The 21525-nt window shown below is 43.6% G+C and overlaps 1 protein-coding gene across 14 annotated transcripts in view; it reads left to right on the forward strand.

Moving 5' to 3' along the window:
- The window catches only part of FBXW12 (F-box and WD repeat domain containing 12), a 76449-nt gene that overhangs the window by 39185 nt on the left and 15739 nt on the right, over window positions 1–21525 (forward strand). For 10 of the 14 annotated variants that reach the window (XM_040445240.1, XM_040445239.1, XM_040445251.1 and 7 more), the window contains 3 exons: window positions 16456–16493; window positions 16711–16868; window positions 17671–17789. In XM_040445240.1, coding sequence (XP_040301174.1) covers window positions 16456–16493; window positions 16711–16868; window positions 17671–17789 — 315 coding nt within the window. Of the gene's footprint in view, window positions 1–3490; window positions 3647–12586; window positions 12647–15104; window positions 15829–16455; window positions 16601–16710; window positions 16869–17670; window positions 17790–21525 lie in introns of those variants that run through there. The other 4 variants (XM_040445249.1, XM_040445250.1, XM_040445253.1 and 1 more) reach the window with 4 other exon arrangements.

Consider the following 21525-nt stretch of genomic DNA (forward strand, 5'->3'; position numbering starts at 1 on the left):
AAAGAAAGAAAGAAAGAAAGAAAGAAAGAAAGAAAGAAAGAAAGAAAAAGAAACCCATTCACCCTTGCTCAGGGAGTGACAGCTTTGGAGGTTTTTCCCCGTTGATGTCCTTTGCTGCAAATAAAGTTTCCTTTGTGTGACAGTTCCACCTCGTGTAGTTGCTGTCTGTGGGTCACCAAGGAGCTAAGTCACATTTGTTCAGTTACACTATCAAATTAAATGTCTTTTACTATAAGGTAAACACTATATTTTTATATTGTTAGTTTCTTATGAATATAGGGAGATGCTTGTTAATTCTCTATTTTTGTTAACTATGCTATTTCTTCTATTATTGTTGTGTGTTTAAATTTATCTTGTATATCCAAAATTTACAGTATAAACCCATTCCGCTATTAAGGAATCATGAGAGATTAAAACAGATGTTATGAAATTATATTCAGTTGAATATTAAAAATGTAATAACCCAGAACTAAACTGTGTTTATTCCTAAACCACATAGATCCTATGATCATAGAATGATAAAACAAAGAAACAATTTAACTTTTAGGCTGAAACAAATCTTAAATGACAATTACCACTGCGATTTTTAAAATTATTCTTCTGATTTAGCCAATGTGAGGAGAGAAAAAAGGGAGGAATGAACAGTGAATGGATAAAGAAGATGTGGTATACATATAAAATGGAATATTACTCAGCCATAAAAAAGAATGAAATCTTGCCATTTACAATGACGTGGATGGAGCTAAGGACTATTATGCTAAGTGAAATAAGTCAGTCAGAGAAAGACAAATCCATATGATCTCACTCATATGTGGAATTTAAGAGACAAAACAAATGCACATGGGGGAAAAAGAGAGAGAGAGGCAAACCATAAAACAGATTCTTAGTTATACAGAGCAAACTGAGGAGGGGAGGTGGGCAGGGGGATGGGTTAAATGGGTGATGGGTACTAAGGAGGGCACTGGCTGTGATGAGCCCTGGATGTCATATGTAAGTGATGAATCACTAAATTCTACACCTGAAACTAATATTACACTGTATATTAACTAACTGGAATTTAAAAAACTTGAAACAAAAAAGCAAACAAACAAAAAACAAGCCAAGTAAAACATTCACAAATGAGTGATAATTGTCTTTTAAAACAAAATAAGGGGCTCCTGGGTGGCTCAGTCAGTTACGTGTGATTCCAGAGCGACAGGAAGCAGATATCCTCCGATGCAATAAATGAGTGTAGAGAATCTAATTCCACTTTCCAGAGGGAATTATGGTTCCTTTGAGGGGCCAATTTCCCTGAATGAGTAATTCCATATGCTTTTTTTTCACAAATTTTAGATACCCAGGCATTTATGATATAAAGCGTGAAATAGAGATACCAGAAAAATAGCGTATAATGGGACTGCCAGGGAGGAAGAATAAGAACCCCCTTTTTTCCCCACTAATGTCATTTTAACAAAGAGGTAATGTTTGATTAAGTCCAAAACTGTTGAGAGGAAAATCAACGTAACTACACTGAAGCGGCTCCTGAACTAAACGTGAAGGAAGTTGCGGGGCTGAACAGCCTTCGTGGAACTGTAGTTCTGAAGGACCTAAGAATGGAAGCAAACGCTGTTGTGCAGACAGCCCTATGAAATATTCAGATATGAAAAGAAGGAGGAGGGGCGCCTGGGTGGCTCAGTCGGTTAAGCGTCCAACTTCGGCTCAGGTCATGATCTCACGGTTCGTGAGTTCGAACCCCGCATAGGACTCTCTGCTGTCGGTGCAGACCCCTCTTCAGATCCTCTGTCTCTCTCTCTCTTTGCCCAGAGCCACATGCCAGAGTTTGTGTCAATCTGTTCCTTATAGTTAACACATCTCCATAGCTGCTGCCCATGGAATGACCACATGGTTAGCTTTGCAGTAGGTGACTCATCTGCCATGATCCGTCTTGTTTCTGCAACAGCCATATTTTGGGCTGTGGTGGTGACTGCATTCCCTTTGTCTTTGAGGCCGCGATTCTACTGGATGCAGAACAGCTCTGCTCTACTTTTGATGAGTCAAGGCAGTTTCAGGAGCACTCACTTGACTCTTCCTACCACAGTGAATTTTACTTTCCAGGCCATAGAGCCGGCATGTGGGCTCTGCCAGCAGCCAGGTGTAGCCAATCAGTCACAGACCAGAGAAATGACCATGAGGTAAATTCACAGAACCATCGGATCCAGTATAAGATGGACTTGAGCTGTGTATCATTTGGTTTCCATATGCCTCAGTTTAACACAAGGGCTGTGATTGATTTTTCTTTTTTTTTTTTAAATTGAAGTGTAGTTGACATATAATATGTTAGTTTCAGGTGTACAATGTGGTGATTCGACAATTATATACTTAGGAAATGCTCACCACAAATGTAGCTATCATCTGTCACCATGCAAAGTTAATACGACATTATTGACTGTATTCCCTACGCTGTACTTTTTATCCCCATGACTTATTCAGTTTGTAACTGGAAATTTATACCTATTATGTTACCCTGATAATAGGGCAAGCTCATTGTCTATATCCAACAGCCCTCAGTATACCTGGGTGTCCCTCTTTCCCCATTGTAGAATTACTTGGGTCCATGGTCATAGATCAGTCACATTGGCAAAAGGCTAGGCGAATATACGTTTTTGATACTTGCAGAGGCTCTGTTGGTTCCATTCTCAAGGACACCCAGGTCCCCATTCAAGCAATGGACTCTGTGATCTGGTTTAGATATCAAAATTGTGTAAGGGCTCACAGTTTTCGGCTTAGTTGCTGACTTGAGTCTTCTGCAGTCCCATTCTTTATCATTTCGTCTGTAGAAGGTAAGCAGTGCCATCAATGGCTGCCCGTCCTATCTCATACCTTTTTGTCACTGACACAAATCCTTGTGGATCGAGGCCCCCAGGTGGCAACGCCAGACTTGTTTCCTCTCACAGTGTTCACACCCATCTGGCTTCTGACAGTGAGCTGTGACCATCTGGCTCCTGTTGTATGGAATCCTATCGTCCCCACTGATGCTAGGGAGCCCACTTCTGTAGCCACTTTCCTGTCCTCACCAGGACCTTAAGAGGACAAAATCTTGCCACTGAGCTTCTCAGTGATGTTGGTGCCTATCTGACTCATGCATTCTGGTTTGCTTTTGTGAGAGACGTGACCTCTGGTCCCTCTCCAGGACGATACTCAGCTGGGTTATAGTAATCATAATCAGCTCCAGGACCATTCTAGTGGGTTCTCTGTAATCACATAATAATTCAATTCATTATTTTAAAGTTGTATTTATTTAAGTAATCTCTACACCCAACATGGGGCTTGAACTCACAAACCCGACATCAAGAGTCACGTGCTCTTCTGTGCCCAGCCTTTTCTCCAGCAGGTGAAAACCCTCACAATCCACTTCTGCACCTGTTCCCCAGTGCCCGTCAATACAGATGAGACAATACAAATGACAACACACCACACAGCTCATTTGGTAAATCAGCTCTTTCCTCACCAGGGCTCTGCTGAGACCTGAACTTAGTTCCTGGCCTGGAGGCCACGAAGGGGGCATGAGTGGAACTGGAGTTGGGCAGACATCCTCTTGTGGGGCAGCCACTTCAGGAGGCCTTTGTACGGTCACAGGATAGTGGGAGCCTGCTCTCCTCTCACAAAGGTAAGGCAATTACTTCTGTAGACCCAGAGGGTTTTTAGGGGAATCTAAGGGTTCAGTGGTCTCAGGAAGATCCGGTCTTACTCCATCAGCTTTAATGTCCTAATTTAGCAAAGAAGACCTGGAAGTTCTGTGCATTGACATCCTTTTAACTCCACTGCCCTTGTAATTAAATCCTGGCCTTAATCTTAGCAGTTTGCCTTCTTGCTACAAGAAATGAGCATCTGGGGGCCCTTGGGTGACTCAGTTGGTTAAGCGTCCGACTTTGGCTCAGGTCATGATCTCACAGCTTGTAAGCTCGAGCCCCATGGTGGGCTGTGTGCTGATAGCTCAGAGCCTGGAGCCTACTTCAGATTCTGTGTCTCCTTTCTCTCTGTCCCTCCCTGGCTCATGCTCTGTCTCTCAAAAATAAACAAAAGAAAGAAAGAAAGAAAGAAAGAAAGAAAGAAAGAAAGAAAGAAAGAAAGAAAGAAAGAAAGAAAGAAAGAAAGAGATCTGTTCAAATGCTGTCATGGCAGGATTTTGGTTCTCACAGCATGTCCTTAGGTTATGATCAGCCAAACACCCAACTCTAGGACCTTCCAATCACTTTCCCCACATACAGTTCAAATTCTAGAGCTAATGCATAAATTAGTGTTTCACTTTCCATCTGTACCTCATCCCATCCACCACATGTCTTTACCAACATGGCACTTAATACTAGCAAAACAGTCCTCACTGTCATCTGACTGACACTGGACCAGTTGCTATACCAATAGTCTCAGAATTGCTTCTCCCCAAAAGATCCTGAGACTAGGAATTAAATGGCATGCTTTATTTTGAAGATGGTACCCGGTGAGGGGCAGGGGGAGGAGGATGAGGAATCAGGGGAAAACGAGACCAGGAAGATAGAAAAGTCATCCACTGTGCCTTTCCTGAGCAGGTCTGTGCTGTCTCCCAATGAGGAAATCTCTGAGAAGCTGTGTAGAGCAAACTCAGAAGCATCCCACGTCAGTGTGTGAGGCTGAAACATTTACCCACTAACTCCCATGCCCCAGTGTGTGAGGACTACCCTTAGAAGCTTTTACTCCCGTATCCCTGATAGCTGTCTGTGCAGCCATGCAAGGACCCCTCAGGTACTAGAAAGCCTCAGGCAGAGAAAAGATGCCCATACCTGGGATGTGTAAAGATGATAGCACATTGGGAAGTCCTCTTGCTTTATCTTTATAGTTGCAGGTGAACTTGGGTGGGCCCAGGGGGTGTAAAAGGGGCAACAGGCGTGTATGATACATAGCTCAATGCAATCTAAAATTTTTTTAAATGTTTATTTTTGAGAGAGAGAGACAGAGACAGAGTGCAATTGGGGGGTGGGTGCAGAGGCAGAGAGAGAGGGGGACAGAATCCGAAGCAGGCTCCAGGCTCTGAGCTGTCAGCACAACGTGGGGCTCTAGCTCTCAGACTGTGAGATCATGACCTGAGCTGAAGTCAGACGCTTAACTGACTGAGCCATTCACGTGCCCCTCGATGCAATCTAGTAGAAGAACCAGAGGTTCCATCTCCAAAAGGACCATCAGTAGAACTACTCTATTCCTCTTATTGGGGACCTAAGAAACTTGCCACGCTGTTTAGAGCAAGTTCAGAGAATCATATTTTCTCTAAACCCTTATTAATTTTAGGAAAAGATATTTTCTCATTGGAAAGTGTTTAACAGGACACTTTAAGATTATGAGATCATATACGTTAGCCATGGGCATTTACACTTGCATGGTTTAAGAGCTGCTGATTTTCTTTCACTAGGAAGGTGAAGCTGACCAAATTGAGATAGACTGAAACATCTAATTATAGAGAGAAATTACAGGTTTTCCTAAATTACATGTCTCTTTCTGTATGAGAGAAAGTATATCAATCATAAAGTAGAATTATAATTTTTTAAAGGCTGATATTAGAAAAAAAAAGACCTTGGAAAATCATAGGTACCTCCAAAAGATGTTTTAAATACCAGTTTGCTATGGATGGGCAGAATTTTCCACCAGAAAAACAGTGAAATCAAATTTCAACAGCAGAGTAGATGCTATATGGAGGAATATGGCAAAACCATCTTCCCCTTCCATAATTTAGAGGGATCACTTCCCCTTGCTCATCTGAGGGCCCATGGACTGTCACACCTCATCCTGAGGGTGACTGCTGGCCAAAGAAAGTCACAAAGTCCAGAGAAACTGGCCCATCTTGATGGGCAGAGCTACAAAGTCTCCCTGTAAAGGAGCCCCCCCCATACAAGGAGGCATAGATAATCATACCCGTTTTTTACCAGACTAGACTTTTCTCTTTCTCTCCCCATAAACAACTACTCATTAGCATTCAAATTTTTACCAGTCATCTATAATTAAGCACTTCCCTAATTTGCATACCTTCCCCTAGAACAGCAAAAGTCTGTTTTCTTTATAAGGCTGTGCAGTAACTGACAGTTGAGAAAGTCCCATGGAGGCCTCATCTTGAACTCCATGTGCTTATCAAATATTTTTCTGAAAAATGTCGATCTGTTCAGAAAAAGATAGGAAATAGGCTGGGATTGTGTGGCAATATGTATTTTATATTCTTGGATATTTTGTCTTATTCTTTGAGCAGAAATATCTAATTCTCCTGTATTTATTCTCATGAAAGGATGGGAAAATATGCAACATGACCAAATGTCTTCCCACATAAATATCTGGATCTGTAATTGTTACTTCATTCTTCATTTAGGTTGGATGTGTTGATGTTTATCTTGCCCTTTGCTTCAGAGACAAACAAGCGTGTTTGGAATATGTCTAAAATTCACATATCCTCACAAGAAGTAATTTCTCCCCACCTTTGTCAGCATCAGAGAAGTGTAATTAAAAACAAAATCTCCCAGGGACAGATTTGGCTGGCTCAGTCGGTGGAGCATGCAGTCTTGCTCTTGGGGTTGTGAGTTTGATATAGAGATTACTTAAAATAAAAATCTTAAAAAAAAAAAAATCTCCCAACCCAGAAAGCCTCTCCACAAAGGTAGAAGAAAAAGAGGGGCACCTGGGTGGCTCAGTCGGTTAACCGTCTGACTTCAGCTCAGGTCATGATCTCACAGCTTGTAAGCTCAAGCCCCGTGTTGGGCTCTGTGCTGACAGCTGGGAGCCTGGAGCCCGCTTTGGATTCTGTGTCTCCCTCTCTCTCTACCCCTTGCCCACTCACACTCTGTCTGTCTCTCTCTCTCTCAAAAATAAATATTAAAAAAAAATTTAGAAGGAAAAGAGGATTTTATTGTTGAATAAGTATCAAGCCAGAAAGAATGTGGTGTGGATCACAGGCAATCCATGAAGAGATTACAAAGAGAGAAAGAAGTCTCACCCTTTGATGTGGCCCAGCAGATACCCATTACATACATGTTCTCAAGATAGACAATAAATGACTAGTCATCCAGCAAGAAGACATGACAGCACCATTTATTACATGGTTCACCCTAAGTTCACCTGGTAATGGGGTAAACATCTGTGTTGGTTCATTGGTTTCATACAAAGGAAAAATAAACTCTTCATGAAAGGAGATACTTTTTCAACTGGGAGCAAGGTACCCACCGAAGCTAGGCTCCTGCCCTCCCACAGAAACTGCGAGATAGGGATACTATCTCCCTGGATGTTTACATTTCAAAGACCTGGCTCCCAGGTCCTTGAGAAAGACCTACCTTGGTCATAAAGACCTACCTGGGTCCTAAAGCTGGAAAGAACCTTATTTGTTTGTTGTTTTCCAGTATACTTAACATGCAGTGTTGTATGAGTTTCAGGTGTACAATATAGTGATTCAACAATTCTGTACATTACTCAGTGCCCGTCACGGTAAGGGTACTCTGGCAAGAGTCTCATTTAACCTCTAAAAAGATTTTATACACTTCAAAGAGACAGAGAAAGGACATACAGTTGCCAAATTTCCAAAGTTAATGCTCTGGTAAAAAGGGAAGGGAAGGAAATCTTTTCCTTCGTTTTCAACAGGGAAAATTAAGTCTCATCTCTCATTTGTGTTTGTCCTTACATCAAGCAGGAGCCCTTCCGTGTCAGCCATGGTTGTTAGCGACTGTGGCATCAGGGTACTCGCTGTTCCCATCAGCTTAAAATATATCCAGCCATTCCTTCATTCATTGGATTATAATTAAATCTCCTGTTTCCAGAAACAAGCCTGGACTTGGTTGATTCAAAAGTGAGTCAGAGACAGATTCCTTTGATCCAAGAAATTATATTCCATTGAGGGAGAGACACAATAAACAGATAAGCAAATAAATGTACCTAATAATTTATTTAAAAGTGAATTACAGGTGCTGTTAAAAGTATGAAGACAAAATAGCAAAAAGGGCCATACTTGGACAACTGGGTGTCTCAGCTGGTTGAGCATCCAAATCTTGATTTCACCTCAGGCCATGATCTCACAGTTTGTGAATTCGAGTCACACGTTGGGCTCAGTGCAGAACCTCTCCCTCTCTCTGCCCCCTCCCACTCACGAACACGCCCTCTCCCTCTCCCTCTCTCTCTCTCTCTCTGTTTCAAAATAAGTAAATAAACTTTAAGAAATATTTTTTTAAATATGAAATTTATTGTCAAATTGGTTTCCATACAACACCCAAAGCTCATCCCAACAGGTCCCCTCCTCAATACCCATCTCACACCCTCCCCTCCCTCCCACCCCCCATCAACCCTCAGTTTGTTCTCAGTTTTTAAGAGTCTCCTATGTTTTGGCTCCCTCCCTCTATAACCTTTTTTTTCCCTTCCCCCTCCCCCCCCATGGTCTTCTGTTAAGTTTCTCAGGATCCACATAAGAGTGAAAACATGGTATCTGTCTTTCTCTGTATGACTTATTTCACTTAGCATAACACTCTCCAGTTCCATCCACGTTGCTACAAAAGGCCATATTTCATTCTTTCTCATTGCCACGTAGTATTCCATTGTATATATAAACCACAACTTCTAAGAAAGATTTTTTTTTAAAGGGGCCACACTTGATGGAAAGTGTTATTTTAGGGAAAAAATTTTTTTTTAATTTTAGGAAAAACTTTATGTGGAGGTAATATTTGAGCTGAGATATGAAGGCAGAGAGGGGGTACTACAAGGGAAGATGAGGGTCACAAGCAAACAGAAGTCAAGAAAAACTTTGAGATTTTTGGCCTGAGCAAGAGAATAGAATGCAAGGGGCATTTACTATGCACGGGGACACGGGAAATGTACATCCGTGGGACCAGAAAGAATATGGTTTTAAACAGGAAGTTGGAGATGCCTTTTAAACATCAAGTACAAATGTTAAGGAGACAACAGGTTACACAGTTTTAAACTCACATTAGATGCCTGGGACAGATATATAAATAGAGGAGTCATCAGTATATAGACATCATTTAAACCAGGAACCCAGACATCCTTTTCTGGCGATGATGGAATGGTTGGTGGAAAACTCATGCTCCCATGAAAACCAGATTAAAAGGGAAATAAGATTTTAAGAAATGAATTTATATGACATCATCAGAGAGCTGCCTAGGTAACTAGGATTTGAGTGGGCAGATGTCAAAAGGAAGTGGACCAGAGTGGGAGCTAAAATTCTTTATCTAATTTTTGCCTATTGATGCTGGACTGTTGATAATAGCGTGAGGGAGCCTGAAAACCCAGGCACACAGAGATCTGGGTAGAATTGTTGCTAAGGGTCAGAGGAGTAAGCAAACGAAGTGGCAGATTGAAATTTGTGGATGGCATGGAAGCCAGGATTCAGGTGGCCAATATTCCAGGGAAAGGAGGAAGGAGGATGAGACTCCAACGTATGACTTGGTTTCTCCTTTCTCTGGAGGCGTTTGCCAAATTCTTGCACTGCACTGAGTAGGGGAATAAGAAGTTGGACAGAAAGCTTGGGGCACCTAGGTGGCTCAGTCGGTTAAATGTCTGGTTTCAGCTTAGGTCATGATCTCACGGTTTGTGAGTTCGAGCCTATGTCAGGCTCTGTGCTGACAGCTCAGAGCCTGGAGCCTGGTTCGGATTCTGTGTCTCCCTCTTTCTCTGCCCCACCCTGGCTTGCGCTCTCTCTCTGTCTTTCAAAAATGATAAACATTAAAAAAAAAAAAAGTTGGACAGAAAGCCTCTAAAATATCCCGCAGTCTCTCAGGGCTAAAAAGGAAAACATCAAATTTCAAGACCCAACAAAGCATAGAGACCTTTATAAATGCACTACACTTTTAGCTGGGACATCTCAAGGTGCACACCAGAAATCACATCCAGGTGATCCAGAAGTAGATGGAACCTTAAAATACTGCAAACCTGCCTCCTGTCCTCTCAGTCCCCTATCTGATTAGGATAATCTTCCCCCTGTCTCCATGAGGAAGGGAATAAATTTATTACTTAAATAGATCAATGGAACATAATACTGAATCCACAAATAGACCAACATATATGACGATCACCTGGTTTTGGACAAAGATGTCCGTGAACTGTAACAGAGAAAGAGTCACCTTTTCTACCCTTGGTGCTATGTCAGATGGAGTCCATACAGAAAAATTAATTCACAATGAATCCCAGATTTAAATATGAAAGGCCAAAACAATAAAGATTCTAGCAAAAAGTAACTTTGTGGTAGGCAAATCTACCTGGAAAAGGAAAAATATAGTTCATTAAAGACCCCTCCCCCACTTGCACTATCTCTCTCTCTCAAAAAATAAACACTAAAAAAATGTGTTTTTTTAATTTATTTTTTTATTTAAAAAAAAATTTTTTTTCAACGTTTATTTATTTTTGGGACAGAGAGAGACAGAGCATGAACGGGGGAGGGGCAGAGAGAGAGGGAGACACAGAATCGGAAACAGGCTCCAGGCTCTGAGCCATCAGCCCAGAGCCTGACACGGGGCTCGAACTCACGGACCGCGAGATCGTGATCTGGCTGAAGTCGGACGCTTAACCAACTGCGCCACCCAGGCGCCCCTAAAAAAATGTTTTTAATTAAAAAGTTAAAGGGGCGCCTGGGTGGTTCAGTTGGTTAAGCGTCCGACTTTGGCTCAGGTCATGATCTCACAGTTTGTGAGTTCGAGCCCCGCATCGGGCTCTGTGATGACAGCTTAGAGCCTGGAGCCTGCTTCAAATTCTGTGTCTCCCTCTCTCTCTGCTCCTCCCCTGCTCATGCTCTGTCTCCCTCTCTCTCCTTCAAATAAAAACATTTTAAACAATTAAAAATAAAAAAAAAACTTGTTTATCAAAAGTCAGCTCTGGGGGCACCGGGGAATTTGGGACAGTAATGAAACTGTTCTGTATGTTCATTATGGTGTTAGTTATACAACTGCAGGGTTAACTAGGTTAATTCACTATTTCTTGGGCAGAGAAATGCTGGCTTGGCTAAGGGAGGAAAGAGATTCTTCCCCAAAGAAGCCCCAGATCCGGGTTGCTTATACCATCAGAATCAGGAGGCTGAATATTCAACATACCTCGGCATTCTGAGCTTCAATGTTTCCTTCTTCGGAAGGAAATAGAATCAGATTTTGCATGTGTCCAGTGCCCTGGCTTTTGTATCTACTGCCCGGAGGACACATCTCTTGATAGTCTGGCTCTGGTGGCCAGTGGGGCTTATGTTCACAGGTTCAACAGGACAGGATCAAAGAAATAAACAGTTCTCCCCTGGCTGTCACCCCAGGGCTCAACCCAGAGGAAGCAGACAGAAAGGCCCATCTTTCCCTGAAAGAGGTATATTTGTACATGTTTAAAAGCTGCTGCCTGAGGGTCAGGCTTCCAATCAGCCTGAATCTAGATGCTGACTGAGATCCTCCCCTTCGGGACACTGACAGGTCCTGGCACACCCTCAACTACTAGGAGCCACTAAAAATAAAACAGGCTACTTGGACAATCACCAAGGTTTGAGAGACAACCAAGAGATAGGGCAGGGTTGGCTGATAAGGTTAATCCTACACCAAGCCAAGACCAGGAGAGGTAGCTGTTTTCTCTAATGCATAGAAACCAACACAGAGATCTAGGAAGAGTAAAGACACAGAAGGATGTGTTCCAAACAAAAGAACAAGACCTTAATGAAATGAAGATAAGTGATTTACATGATGGGGGGTGGGGGAAGTGGAGGGACAAACGGAGGGTGCCTTGCATGCTTACAACGTCCTTTTACTGCACATTTGTTATACGGACACAGGGACCCATAGGCTGGATGCAGGTAGAATTAAGAACCCTGAAGAAATTGCAGGAATGCCTAATCAGAGAGAGAATAAGAAACACAGAGAGAGAGAGAGAGAGATCCTGAGACAGAGTCAGTTTGAAATCACCATTCCCACCTTACAGAGGGTATGCGCAGGCAGCAACCCAAAAATCAGTTCTAACATTCAATGTCCTGGACCATTAGAACTGGAAGGAGGCTTGTCACCAAATTCCAGTCCCATGTGCTGTTTTGTTTTTTTGTGTATTTTGTCCTTTTATTGATTTCACACTGAGAGGCGTTTAAAATTTTAGAGGCGGTGGGGGGCGCCTGGGTGGCTCAATCAGTTAAGTGTCAGACTCTTGGTTTTAGCTCAGGTCATGATCTCATGGTTTGTGAGTTTGAGCCCCATATCGGCTTCATGCTGACAGCACGGAGCCTGCTTCGGATTCTCTTTCTCTGCTCCTCCCCCACTCGTGAGTACTCTCCTTCTCTCTCAAAATAAATAAACAATAAAAAAATAATAAAATAAAAATAAAATTTTAGAGAGGGTTAGACAAAGATATTAGAATGGAGTGCTTTTGGGCACATCTATTTGACTATAAGTGTATTCAAACCATTTGTGTAGTTATGTATACTATACCCTATATTTATTTACACTATATATTTATAGTGTTTACACTGGGAAACTTAAGATTTTTCCACAAGTGTTGTAGATATTTATTTATTTTGTTTTTGTTTTGCTTTAGGAATTCTCTGAATTTGAGGCTTTAAAAAATGCCAGTATAATTAACATACAGTGTTATATTAGTTTCAGATATACATTAAAGGCATTCAACAATTCCATATGTTACTCAGTACTCAGTAAGTACTCTTGCCCCTCTTTGCCTATTTCACCCGTCTCCTCCCTCCCCTCTGGCAACCACCAGTTTGTTCTCTATATTTGAGAGTCTGTTTTTTGTATCTCTCCCCCTTTTTTCATCTGTTTCTTAAAATTCCACATATGAGTGAAATCATATGGTATTTGTTTTTCTCTCTGACTTATTTCACTTAGCATTATACTCTCTAGATCCATCCATGTTGTTGCAAATGGCAAAATTTCATTCTTTTTTTTTTTTTAAGGTCAGGTAATATTCCATTGTATATACATCTTATATACCATATCTTCTTTATCCATTTGTCTATGGCTGGATACTTGGGCTGCTTCCATATCTTGGCTATTGTAAATAATGCCATAATAAACATAGGGGTGCATATATCTTTTCAGATTAGTGTTTTTGTTTTCTTTGGGTAAATACCCATTAGTGGAATTAGTAAATCATAAGGTCGTCCTATTTTTAATTTTTTGAGGAACCTCCATACTATTTTCCACAGTTTGCATTCCCACCAACAGGGCACAAGGGTTCCTTTTTCTCCACATCCTCGACAACACTTGTTTTTTTATTTCAGGCTGGCAAGTGTGCAGTCCCAGGTGTTATTTGTCCAAACATGAATATATTTGAAGACAATTTAGGATGTATATCAAGGTCTAATAAATTTGAACATACATTTTTTTGTTGGTATTAAAGGGAGTGAATAGTCAAGAGCTTGTTCATTCACTTGAATTCAGCAAACCAAAACACAGATTGTATTTTATTTATTTTTAATGTTTATTCGTTTTTGAGAGAGAAAGAGAGACAGATCATGAGAGGGGGAGGGGCAGAGAGAGAGGGAGACACAGAGACCAAAGTAGGCTCCAGGCTCTGAGTTGTTAGCACAGAGCCTGATGTGGAGCTCGAACTCATGAACCTTGAGACCGTGACTTAGCAGACTGCTTAGCAGACTGAGCCACCCAGATACCCCCAAAGATTGTGTTTTAATTTTATAATTAGTAAAATGGCATAGTTCAGGGAAACTGACTTAGAAAGGACTTGAATGAATTATTGATATGAAAGATATTGTAAGACTCCCTTTATCTCTCTTGAAACCGGGATTTTTTTTTTCTTTATAACAGTTTATTTCTCTTCAAACCACATTCTCTTCAAACTAGTTTCCTATGAACCTAATTCAACAGAACGAAAAATATGTCTCCCCATAGTTGTGAGGTTTGTACTTTATCGGCCTGTCAGTGTGAAGTTTCCCAATGCAAATTCTGAGGAAGAGGACATTTATCCCAGAAAAGCCCAGTCTGAGGGCACCTGGGTGGTTCAGTTGGTTAAGCCACAAACTTCAGCTCAAGTCATGATCTTGAGGTTCATGAGTTTGAGCCCCATGTCGGGCTCTGTGCTGACAGCTCAGAACCTGAAACCTGATTCAGATTCTGTGTCTCCCTCTCTCTGTGCCCCTCCCCTGCTCACACTCTCTCTCTTTCACTCACTCTCTCTTTCTCAAAAATAAACATTAAAACAATTTTTTTAATTTAAAAAAAGAAAAAGGAAAGCCCAGTCTAGTTTTGGATAATAGAGTAGATATCATTGCAGGAAAAATGGTGCTGCTGAGGACCACTACTGTGGGTCAGGCAGAGGCAGCCTGACCCAGTTTACAGGGGTCATCACCGTTGAGCCTCAGACCTGCCTGACCCAGTTTACAGGGGTCATCACCGTTGAGCCTCAGACAGCAACTCATAGAAAATACTGGAATCAGGGACGCCTGGGTGGCTCAGTTGGTAAAGCATCTGACTCTTGGTTTTGGCTCAGGTCATGATCTCACACTTCATGAGTGCAAGCCCCATGTCTGGCTCTGTGCTGACAGTGTGGAACCTGCTTAGGATTCTCTCCCCTCTCTCTGCCTCTATCCCCTTCATACTCTGTCTCTCTCTCAAAATAAATAAACTTAAGGGGCACCTGGGTGGCTCAATCGGTTGAGCATCTGACTTTGGCTCAGGTCATGATCTCATGGTTCGTGGGTTCAAGCCCTTCATTGGGCCCTGTGCTGACAGCTCAGAGCCTGCAACCTGCTTTGGATTCTGTGTCTCCCTCTCTCTCTTCCCCTCCCCCACTCACACTTGTCTCTCTCTCTCTCTCTCTCTCTCTCTCTCTCTCTTTGTCAAAAATAAATAAACGTTGGGGCGCCTGGGTGGCGCAGTCGGTTAAGCGTCCGACTTCAGCCAGGTCACGATCTCACGGTCCGTGAGTTCGAGCCCCGCGTCGGGCTCTGGGCTGACAGCTCAGAGCCTGGAGCCTGTTTCGGATTCTGTGTCTCCCTCTCTCTCTGCCCCTCCCCCGTTCATGCTCTGTCTCTCTCTGTCCCAAAAATAAATAAATGTTGAAAAAATAAATAAATAAACATTAAAAAAATTTTTAATAAATAAATAAACTTAAAAAATTAAAAAAAAAGAAAATAATCAGTTGTTAAGTTCTTGGAAGAAAAGTATTGGGTCACAAGAGAAAGGCACCACCTGTGAGAGCCATCTCAGATAAGCCCTGTGCCCTTAGCACAGGCCTCTGTGGCCCATGCTTTCTCCTTCCTCTGGAAAGTGAAATGCACAAAGGTAGAAACCCAGGGGCTGTCTTGGTGCTGGGAGATAGGCCGTGCTGGTCAGATTCGATGTCTCAAAATAGACATATAAACGTGCCAACCTGATTCCCTACCCCAGTGATTTGGAACTTGGAGGGTGTCAGTCAAAATTTCCTAGAGAGTCTTGACAAGTTCATCAGCACCTTAGAGCTGCCCCGGATCCTGCACTTGCAGTTCACAGTGCAAAAGAAAAAAGGTGTTGTCGAACACGTTGACACAATGAACACAATGAACAGGCGAGTGCAGGGAGGGATGCCCTCAGCTCATGGATCTGGTCCCGGAGGAGGCCGAAGTGGAGGGCCACCTCCCTGCGAGTGCACGCACCTGCAGGCTGTTTCCATCAGAGCCAGATGAGCTGCAGGTGGAAATCCTCCCGAGTGCTGCAGACTTGGGCCAGGCCTTTAAATTCAGAGCAACTGGAGAGGAGAAAGGAGACTGGATGTAGGCTCAGGCCGTGCAAGATGGCGCTCCAACTGCCTGATCTGCCGACGTTAAAAATCTTCTCTTTCCTGGACGCGTTCAGCTTGCTCCAGGCTTCCCAAGTGAACAGGGTAAATGTTCTCCATGATCCGTTCTCTGTCTGACCCGCCCCACCCCCACACCTCTCCACAAGTCCTTGCACAAGAACCCTTTCACCTCGGCCTCTCAGCTTTGAGATCTTGGCTACGTGAGCCTTATACCCACACAGCCTCCCTCTTTGCTTAAATTTACCTTGTTCGGGCCCATCTGCTCAGCTCCCAGAGATCAGTGTCCCTGGATTTTAGTTGCTTCTCTTGACCAGTTTGAGCCCCCATTTGCAGAATAATGGAGTGGTACCTTGTGTGTTGGGGGTTAGCATCCTTCCCCTCCGAGGGCCTCCTGTTTTGTTAAATGAAAAGGACACACTGATACCCAGGAGTTGCTGTACTGACTAAATGGTCCTTGCGGCCCCCATTTCAAGCTCCAAAAAGTCCCCATTTCTCCCTCCAAACTCTCACAGGAATCCCAAGGGCCTGTCTTAGCCTTGACGGACCTCTGCTGTTACCCTGTCCCCGTCCCCCCAGATGGGGAGGGCCATGAGAGCTGGGATGCTGGCTGGTGAACCGGTATGGGCCTTGCAACCAGAACAAATGATAGCAGAGGAGCAGCCAGCCTTTGGGGACTGACTGCCTGCTCACCCCTTCCTTTCTCCCCCTCAGGAATGGAATAGAGTTGCCGAGAACGATCACCTGTGGAGGTGAGCAAGGCAAGGGCAAGGCGGGAAGGCAGGTGTGTCTCATGGGGGAAGACGTAAGATTGGATTACGTACAGAGGAGGCCTGCGGGTGACCCTGTCTTGAGAGGCGTGAGTGACCCTCACAGAGAGGGAGGGGTTCATGAGACCAGTGCTCCCAAGGAGGTGGACTGACCGGGGGACAGCCTGGGGTGGGGGTGGTGTTATGACTCTGTTTCCAGAAACCTGTGTCTGAAGAAATGGAGCTTCTGCAACTTCTCCAAGTGCCTGGGCTCACAGACGTGGAAACAATTCTTCCTCAAACAAACAAAGCAGGAGTATCAGATGGCCTTGGCGCAACCAGAGGACTTTATCTTCAAAGAAGCAACTGGGAACCTCGGTATGGGGGTAGGAGGAGCCTAGAGGACCGTGACAAACTTGTTTTAAGAAATGCGCCATTTTCTCCCCCCCACCCCCCCCCCCCCCCCTTGTTTTCATTCAGTGAGGAGAAAGAAGATTAAAACTTGGTGGGACTGGGCTGCGGTGGTAGCTGTCCCTGGTCTCCCTGCTTCTTCTCTTGTCCCCCGTGGTCACAAGATCAGATCAGGCCCTGTGAGGACTCCCTTTCTCCGCAGACTTCCCATCCCTCCTAGGATAAAAATTTTAAACACAAAGGAAACTTAAATAACAGAAGTTCAGTTTGCTTTATTCCTAATACCTCTTTTATTTTTATTTTTATCTTTTAAATGTTTTATTTTTGAGAGCAGGGGAGGGGCAGAGAAAGGGAGACAGAGGATCCAAAGAGGGCTCTGTGCTGACAGCAGCGAGCCCAGTGTAGGGCTTGAACTCACGAATCATGAAATCATGACCTGAGCTGAAGTTGGACGCTCAACCGACTGAGCCACCCGGGTGCCCCATCCTAGTACCTCTTTTAAAACTCAGAACAGTTATCTGCTGGTGACGTTTTTATCCCCATTTTATATCTATGGAAACTGAAATGAAGGAGAAAAACCAATTGGCCAGTGTCTCCCAAATGGCCAGTCTGCAATGGGAACCCATTTTTGGAGGACTCTGAAGGCCACCCAACTTCTTCTCTTCTCCAAACTCTCCCAAGAGGGTGCAGGAAAACTTACAATTATCTTTCCAGAGTTCTCTTTATTTGACTGCATCATCCCTCAAGTATTGTCTGTGTTTCCTTCTAGGAATCATAGGACCTATGGCTTATCTGTCAGGAAATGGCCCCACAATGGGTGGACGGGAGAAGTCCATCATTTGTACCGTGTCGTCCAAGCACATGCTTTATGCCTGGGATGTGCAGGAGGTGAGTCTGGCCGATGAGCACAGGTAATGTATGCCCGTGTCCGTCTTCCATGCAGGAAATGGGTGCTGGGGAGAAACGATACTAGGAAATGGTGCCGGGAACAGAGTTTCAGAGCAGGTCTTCTAATTGGTAATCTGTGACCTTTTCATCTAGTCTACAGACACACACAGAAAATTCATTTTTTAATGTGTGTTTCTAGATATAAATGTGTGCAAGGACTTAATTTCTGTTGGTAACGTGGAATGACTGTGAAAGAAACTTTGGGCGCTGGGCATCTTCACTATCTATTCTCCCCCCTTCCTGTCAACTGTTGGCACTTGTTACGTTGGATTTTTCAGAAAGTGGTCTCTAATGCCGATCACTGCCAAGGAGCACAACAGTCTTACATATCAGGATTAGTAAAAGTAGTGCAAGAATCACTGGATAGGGAATGGGAAAATCCCAACATGGGGCCCAAATTTTTATATTTTCTTGGCTTGCCCTGTTTGGACTTCTCTTTTCTCCCTGTAAAAATTATTCTTTGGGGTATCTGGATGGCTCAGTCATTTAAGCATCTGATTCTTGATTTGGGCTCTGATTGTGATCTCATGGTTTGTGGGTTCAAGCGCCATGTCGGGCTCTGCACTGACAGTGCAGGGCCTGCTTGGGATTCTCTGTCTCTCTCTGTCTCTCCCCTACCTCCTCTCCCCACTCGTGCGCACACACACTCTCTCTGTCAAAATAAACTTTAAAAACCTACATAATGCTTCTTTGTCACACAGGGTCTTCTAGAGTATGACAAATACCTCTTTATGAATACTTGAGGTGGTAGGAGAATGATGAACTAAAAGTCTAGAAGGATACTCCTAAAGTCACACAATGTTCTATGCCCATTACATCTCAGTAAAGCTGAGAAGATAAACCAGAAAAGTACACTCTTGCATAACTTGCTCTTAGAGAAACCAGTCCCACGTCCCTGAAACCCAGTGGATGATGATCCATGTGGCAAAGAGCTCGGGCCTTCTGCCAACAGCCAACACTAGCTTGCAGTCACATGAGTGAACCATCTTGGAAGCTGATCTTCAATCCTTCAGGTTATTGTATCCCCAGTCAACATGTTGCAACCTAGCAAGGAACCCTAAACCAGAGCCACTCAGTGAGTCGACTCCTGAATTGTTGACCAACAGAAGCTGTAGGAGATAAGTGTTTATTGCTTTGAGCTGCTCGGTCATTTGTTAGGCAGCAGCAACCAGTAACAGGGTGGATTTTTTTTGTTTTTGGGGTGTGTGTGTGTGTGTTTGGTTTTTGTGTGTTTTTGTTTTTTGTTTTTTTGTTTTGAGTGACAGCGTGTGCACATGAAAGGGCAGGGACAGAAAGAGAGAATCTTAACTTTGAAAAAAAAATGTTTATTTTTGAGAGAGAAAGAGACTGAGTGTGAGTGGGGGAGGGGCAGAGAGAGAGACGGAGACACAGACTCCACAGCAGACTCCAGGTTCTGAGCTGTTAGCGCAGAGCTTGATGCGGGGCTCGAGCCCACAAACCATGAGATCATGACCTGAGCCGAAGTCAGATGCTTAACCGACTGAGCCACCCAGGCGCTGAGAGAGCATGAGAGAGAGAATCTTAAGCAGGCTCCACACTCAGCGTCAAGCCTGACACTGGGTTTGATCCCACAACCCTGGGATCATGACCTGAACTGAAATTAAGAGTCAGACTCTCAGACGACTGAGCTACCCAGGCCTCCCCAGATAAGTTTTTACTACCTGGAAGTAGGGTGCTGCCATAACAAAAATTTAAGATGTGGAAGAAGCTTTGGAATCAGGCAGTGGGAAGAAGCTAAGAAAGCTCTGAGGAGAGTTTTGGACCTTGGAGAGACTGTTAGCAAAAACCTAACTGGCTGCCGTGAGGCTGCCAGTGAAGACACACAGGAAAATGTAAAAAGTGTTATTGGACACTGGAGGAAACCGGGTCCTTGCTACATAGGTGCAGAAGGTTGAGCAACACTGTCACCCAGGGTAACGTGGAAACTAGCGAATATATCCACTGAATTGAATGATCTTGCTCAGGAGAATTCCAGGCAGAATGCTGAAGGCTGGCTGCTGCTTGCTGCTTGGACCAAAACGCAAGAGTAAGAGGGAGAGGATAAAGTGAGGGCTGTCAAATAAAAGGGAGCCAAAGATTGCTGGTTCTCAAAATTCACAGCCTTTCAAGATGGGAAATGACGTTAAAACTTAAGTCAACTCCAAGCAAGATCAATCCATGGCAGTGTCTGTAAACCATACTATAAAGGTGAAGTCAAAGGGGTGACTGCAAAATTCTTTCTTTTTTAAGTTTATTTATTTTGAGAGCAAGAGAGTGAGCGAGAGTCAGGGAGGAGCAGAGAGAATTCTAAGCAGGCTCCACGCTGTCAGTGCAGAGCCTGATATGGGACTTGATCTCAAGAACAGTGAGATCATGACCTGAGCCAAAATCAAGAGTCGGACGCTTAACCAACTGAGCCACCTAGGCGCCCATAGCCCAATTCTTTTTTTAGACCATGGAAAGATCCAAGTGGAGTGTCTCAGAGCTGCTGAGACAAGCACTGGACCTCTAAGTTTGCCCTTGGCAGCCCAGGGTACCAGAGAATTATCTCCAAGACTTGTGAATGTGGCTCTTGTCTGATGATATAAACTCAGTAAGTTTCTTTGGAGACCCACAGAGTTTTTCAGAGACTCCTACTGACAGAAAGGCTGCCAGCTTGAACTTAAAGAGGTTGAGATATCGTAACAGGAGAAGAGGACTTGGAATCCTGAACTTTTACAGGGAAGAAGCTAGCTCCAAAAACCACTTCCCTGAAAAATTGGACCACTGTATATGGAAAGGGCAGGAGAACTCAGAAGACAGAGCCAAGAGTCCTGAAGAATCTCTCCCAGGCCTTGAATCCCAGTCAACGTACTACCAGCATGGTCTCTATTGGATCTCAAATTTTCTGTATAGCAGTGATTCCCACCACCCTACCCCCATTTCCTCCCCCTTTATTTTTTTTGGATGAGAGGGTCTATAATGTTATCCTTACCTATAATACCCTACTCTTGCATGTTGGGGCTGGAGGAGTAGAAAGATAACTTGTATATTTAGTTCAAGGTTTTCACATCAAGATGAACGGAGTCTAAAGACCCTCTCATTAAACCATGAGATCCTAGATTTTGAGATGATGCTGTAATGGTGAACTATTTGGGGGCACTGGGGAGATGGTGAGTGTATTTTGCATGTAGGCCAGAGGTGACTATTAGGGACTGCAGGTGGACTGTGTCAGCCAGCCTCTAAGATGTCCCATGTTCCCGATTTTAGGTAGGCCACTCCATACTGAATAGGGCTGGCCTTTGTAACCAATTGGATATTGTGGGAATGGTGTGTGACTTCTGAAGCTACGTCACAAAAGACACTTCCTCTCTGAGTCATCGGTTCTTAGAAAACCAGCCAATAATGTTATGAGAACCCTTAAGAAGTCCTCCAGAGAGGTCTGTGTGGTGAAGTACTGAGGACCGCCAGTAGCCAGCACCGACTCGCCAGCCATATGAGTGAACCATCTCGAGTTTCGTCCTTATGCAGCCAGCTTCAACCTCCTAAGAGACCCTGAGTCAGAACTACCTAGCCAAGCTGCACCTGAATTTCTAACAGCAACTGAGACAACAAAAACTTCTGTTTTAATCCACCCAATTTTTTTGGAGAGGGCTTATTTTTAAAAAGACTTATTTCTTTAAATTTTTTTAATGTT

The sequence above is a fragment of the Herpailurus yagouaroundi genome, unplaced genomic scaffold (assembly GCF_014898765.1).
Source record: "Herpailurus yagouaroundi ecotype Mexico unplaced genomic scaffold, PumYag 193, whole genome shotgun sequence".
Classification (NCBI taxonomy): Eukaryota; Metazoa; Chordata; class Mammalia; order Carnivora; family Felidae; genus Herpailurus; species Herpailurus yagouaroundi.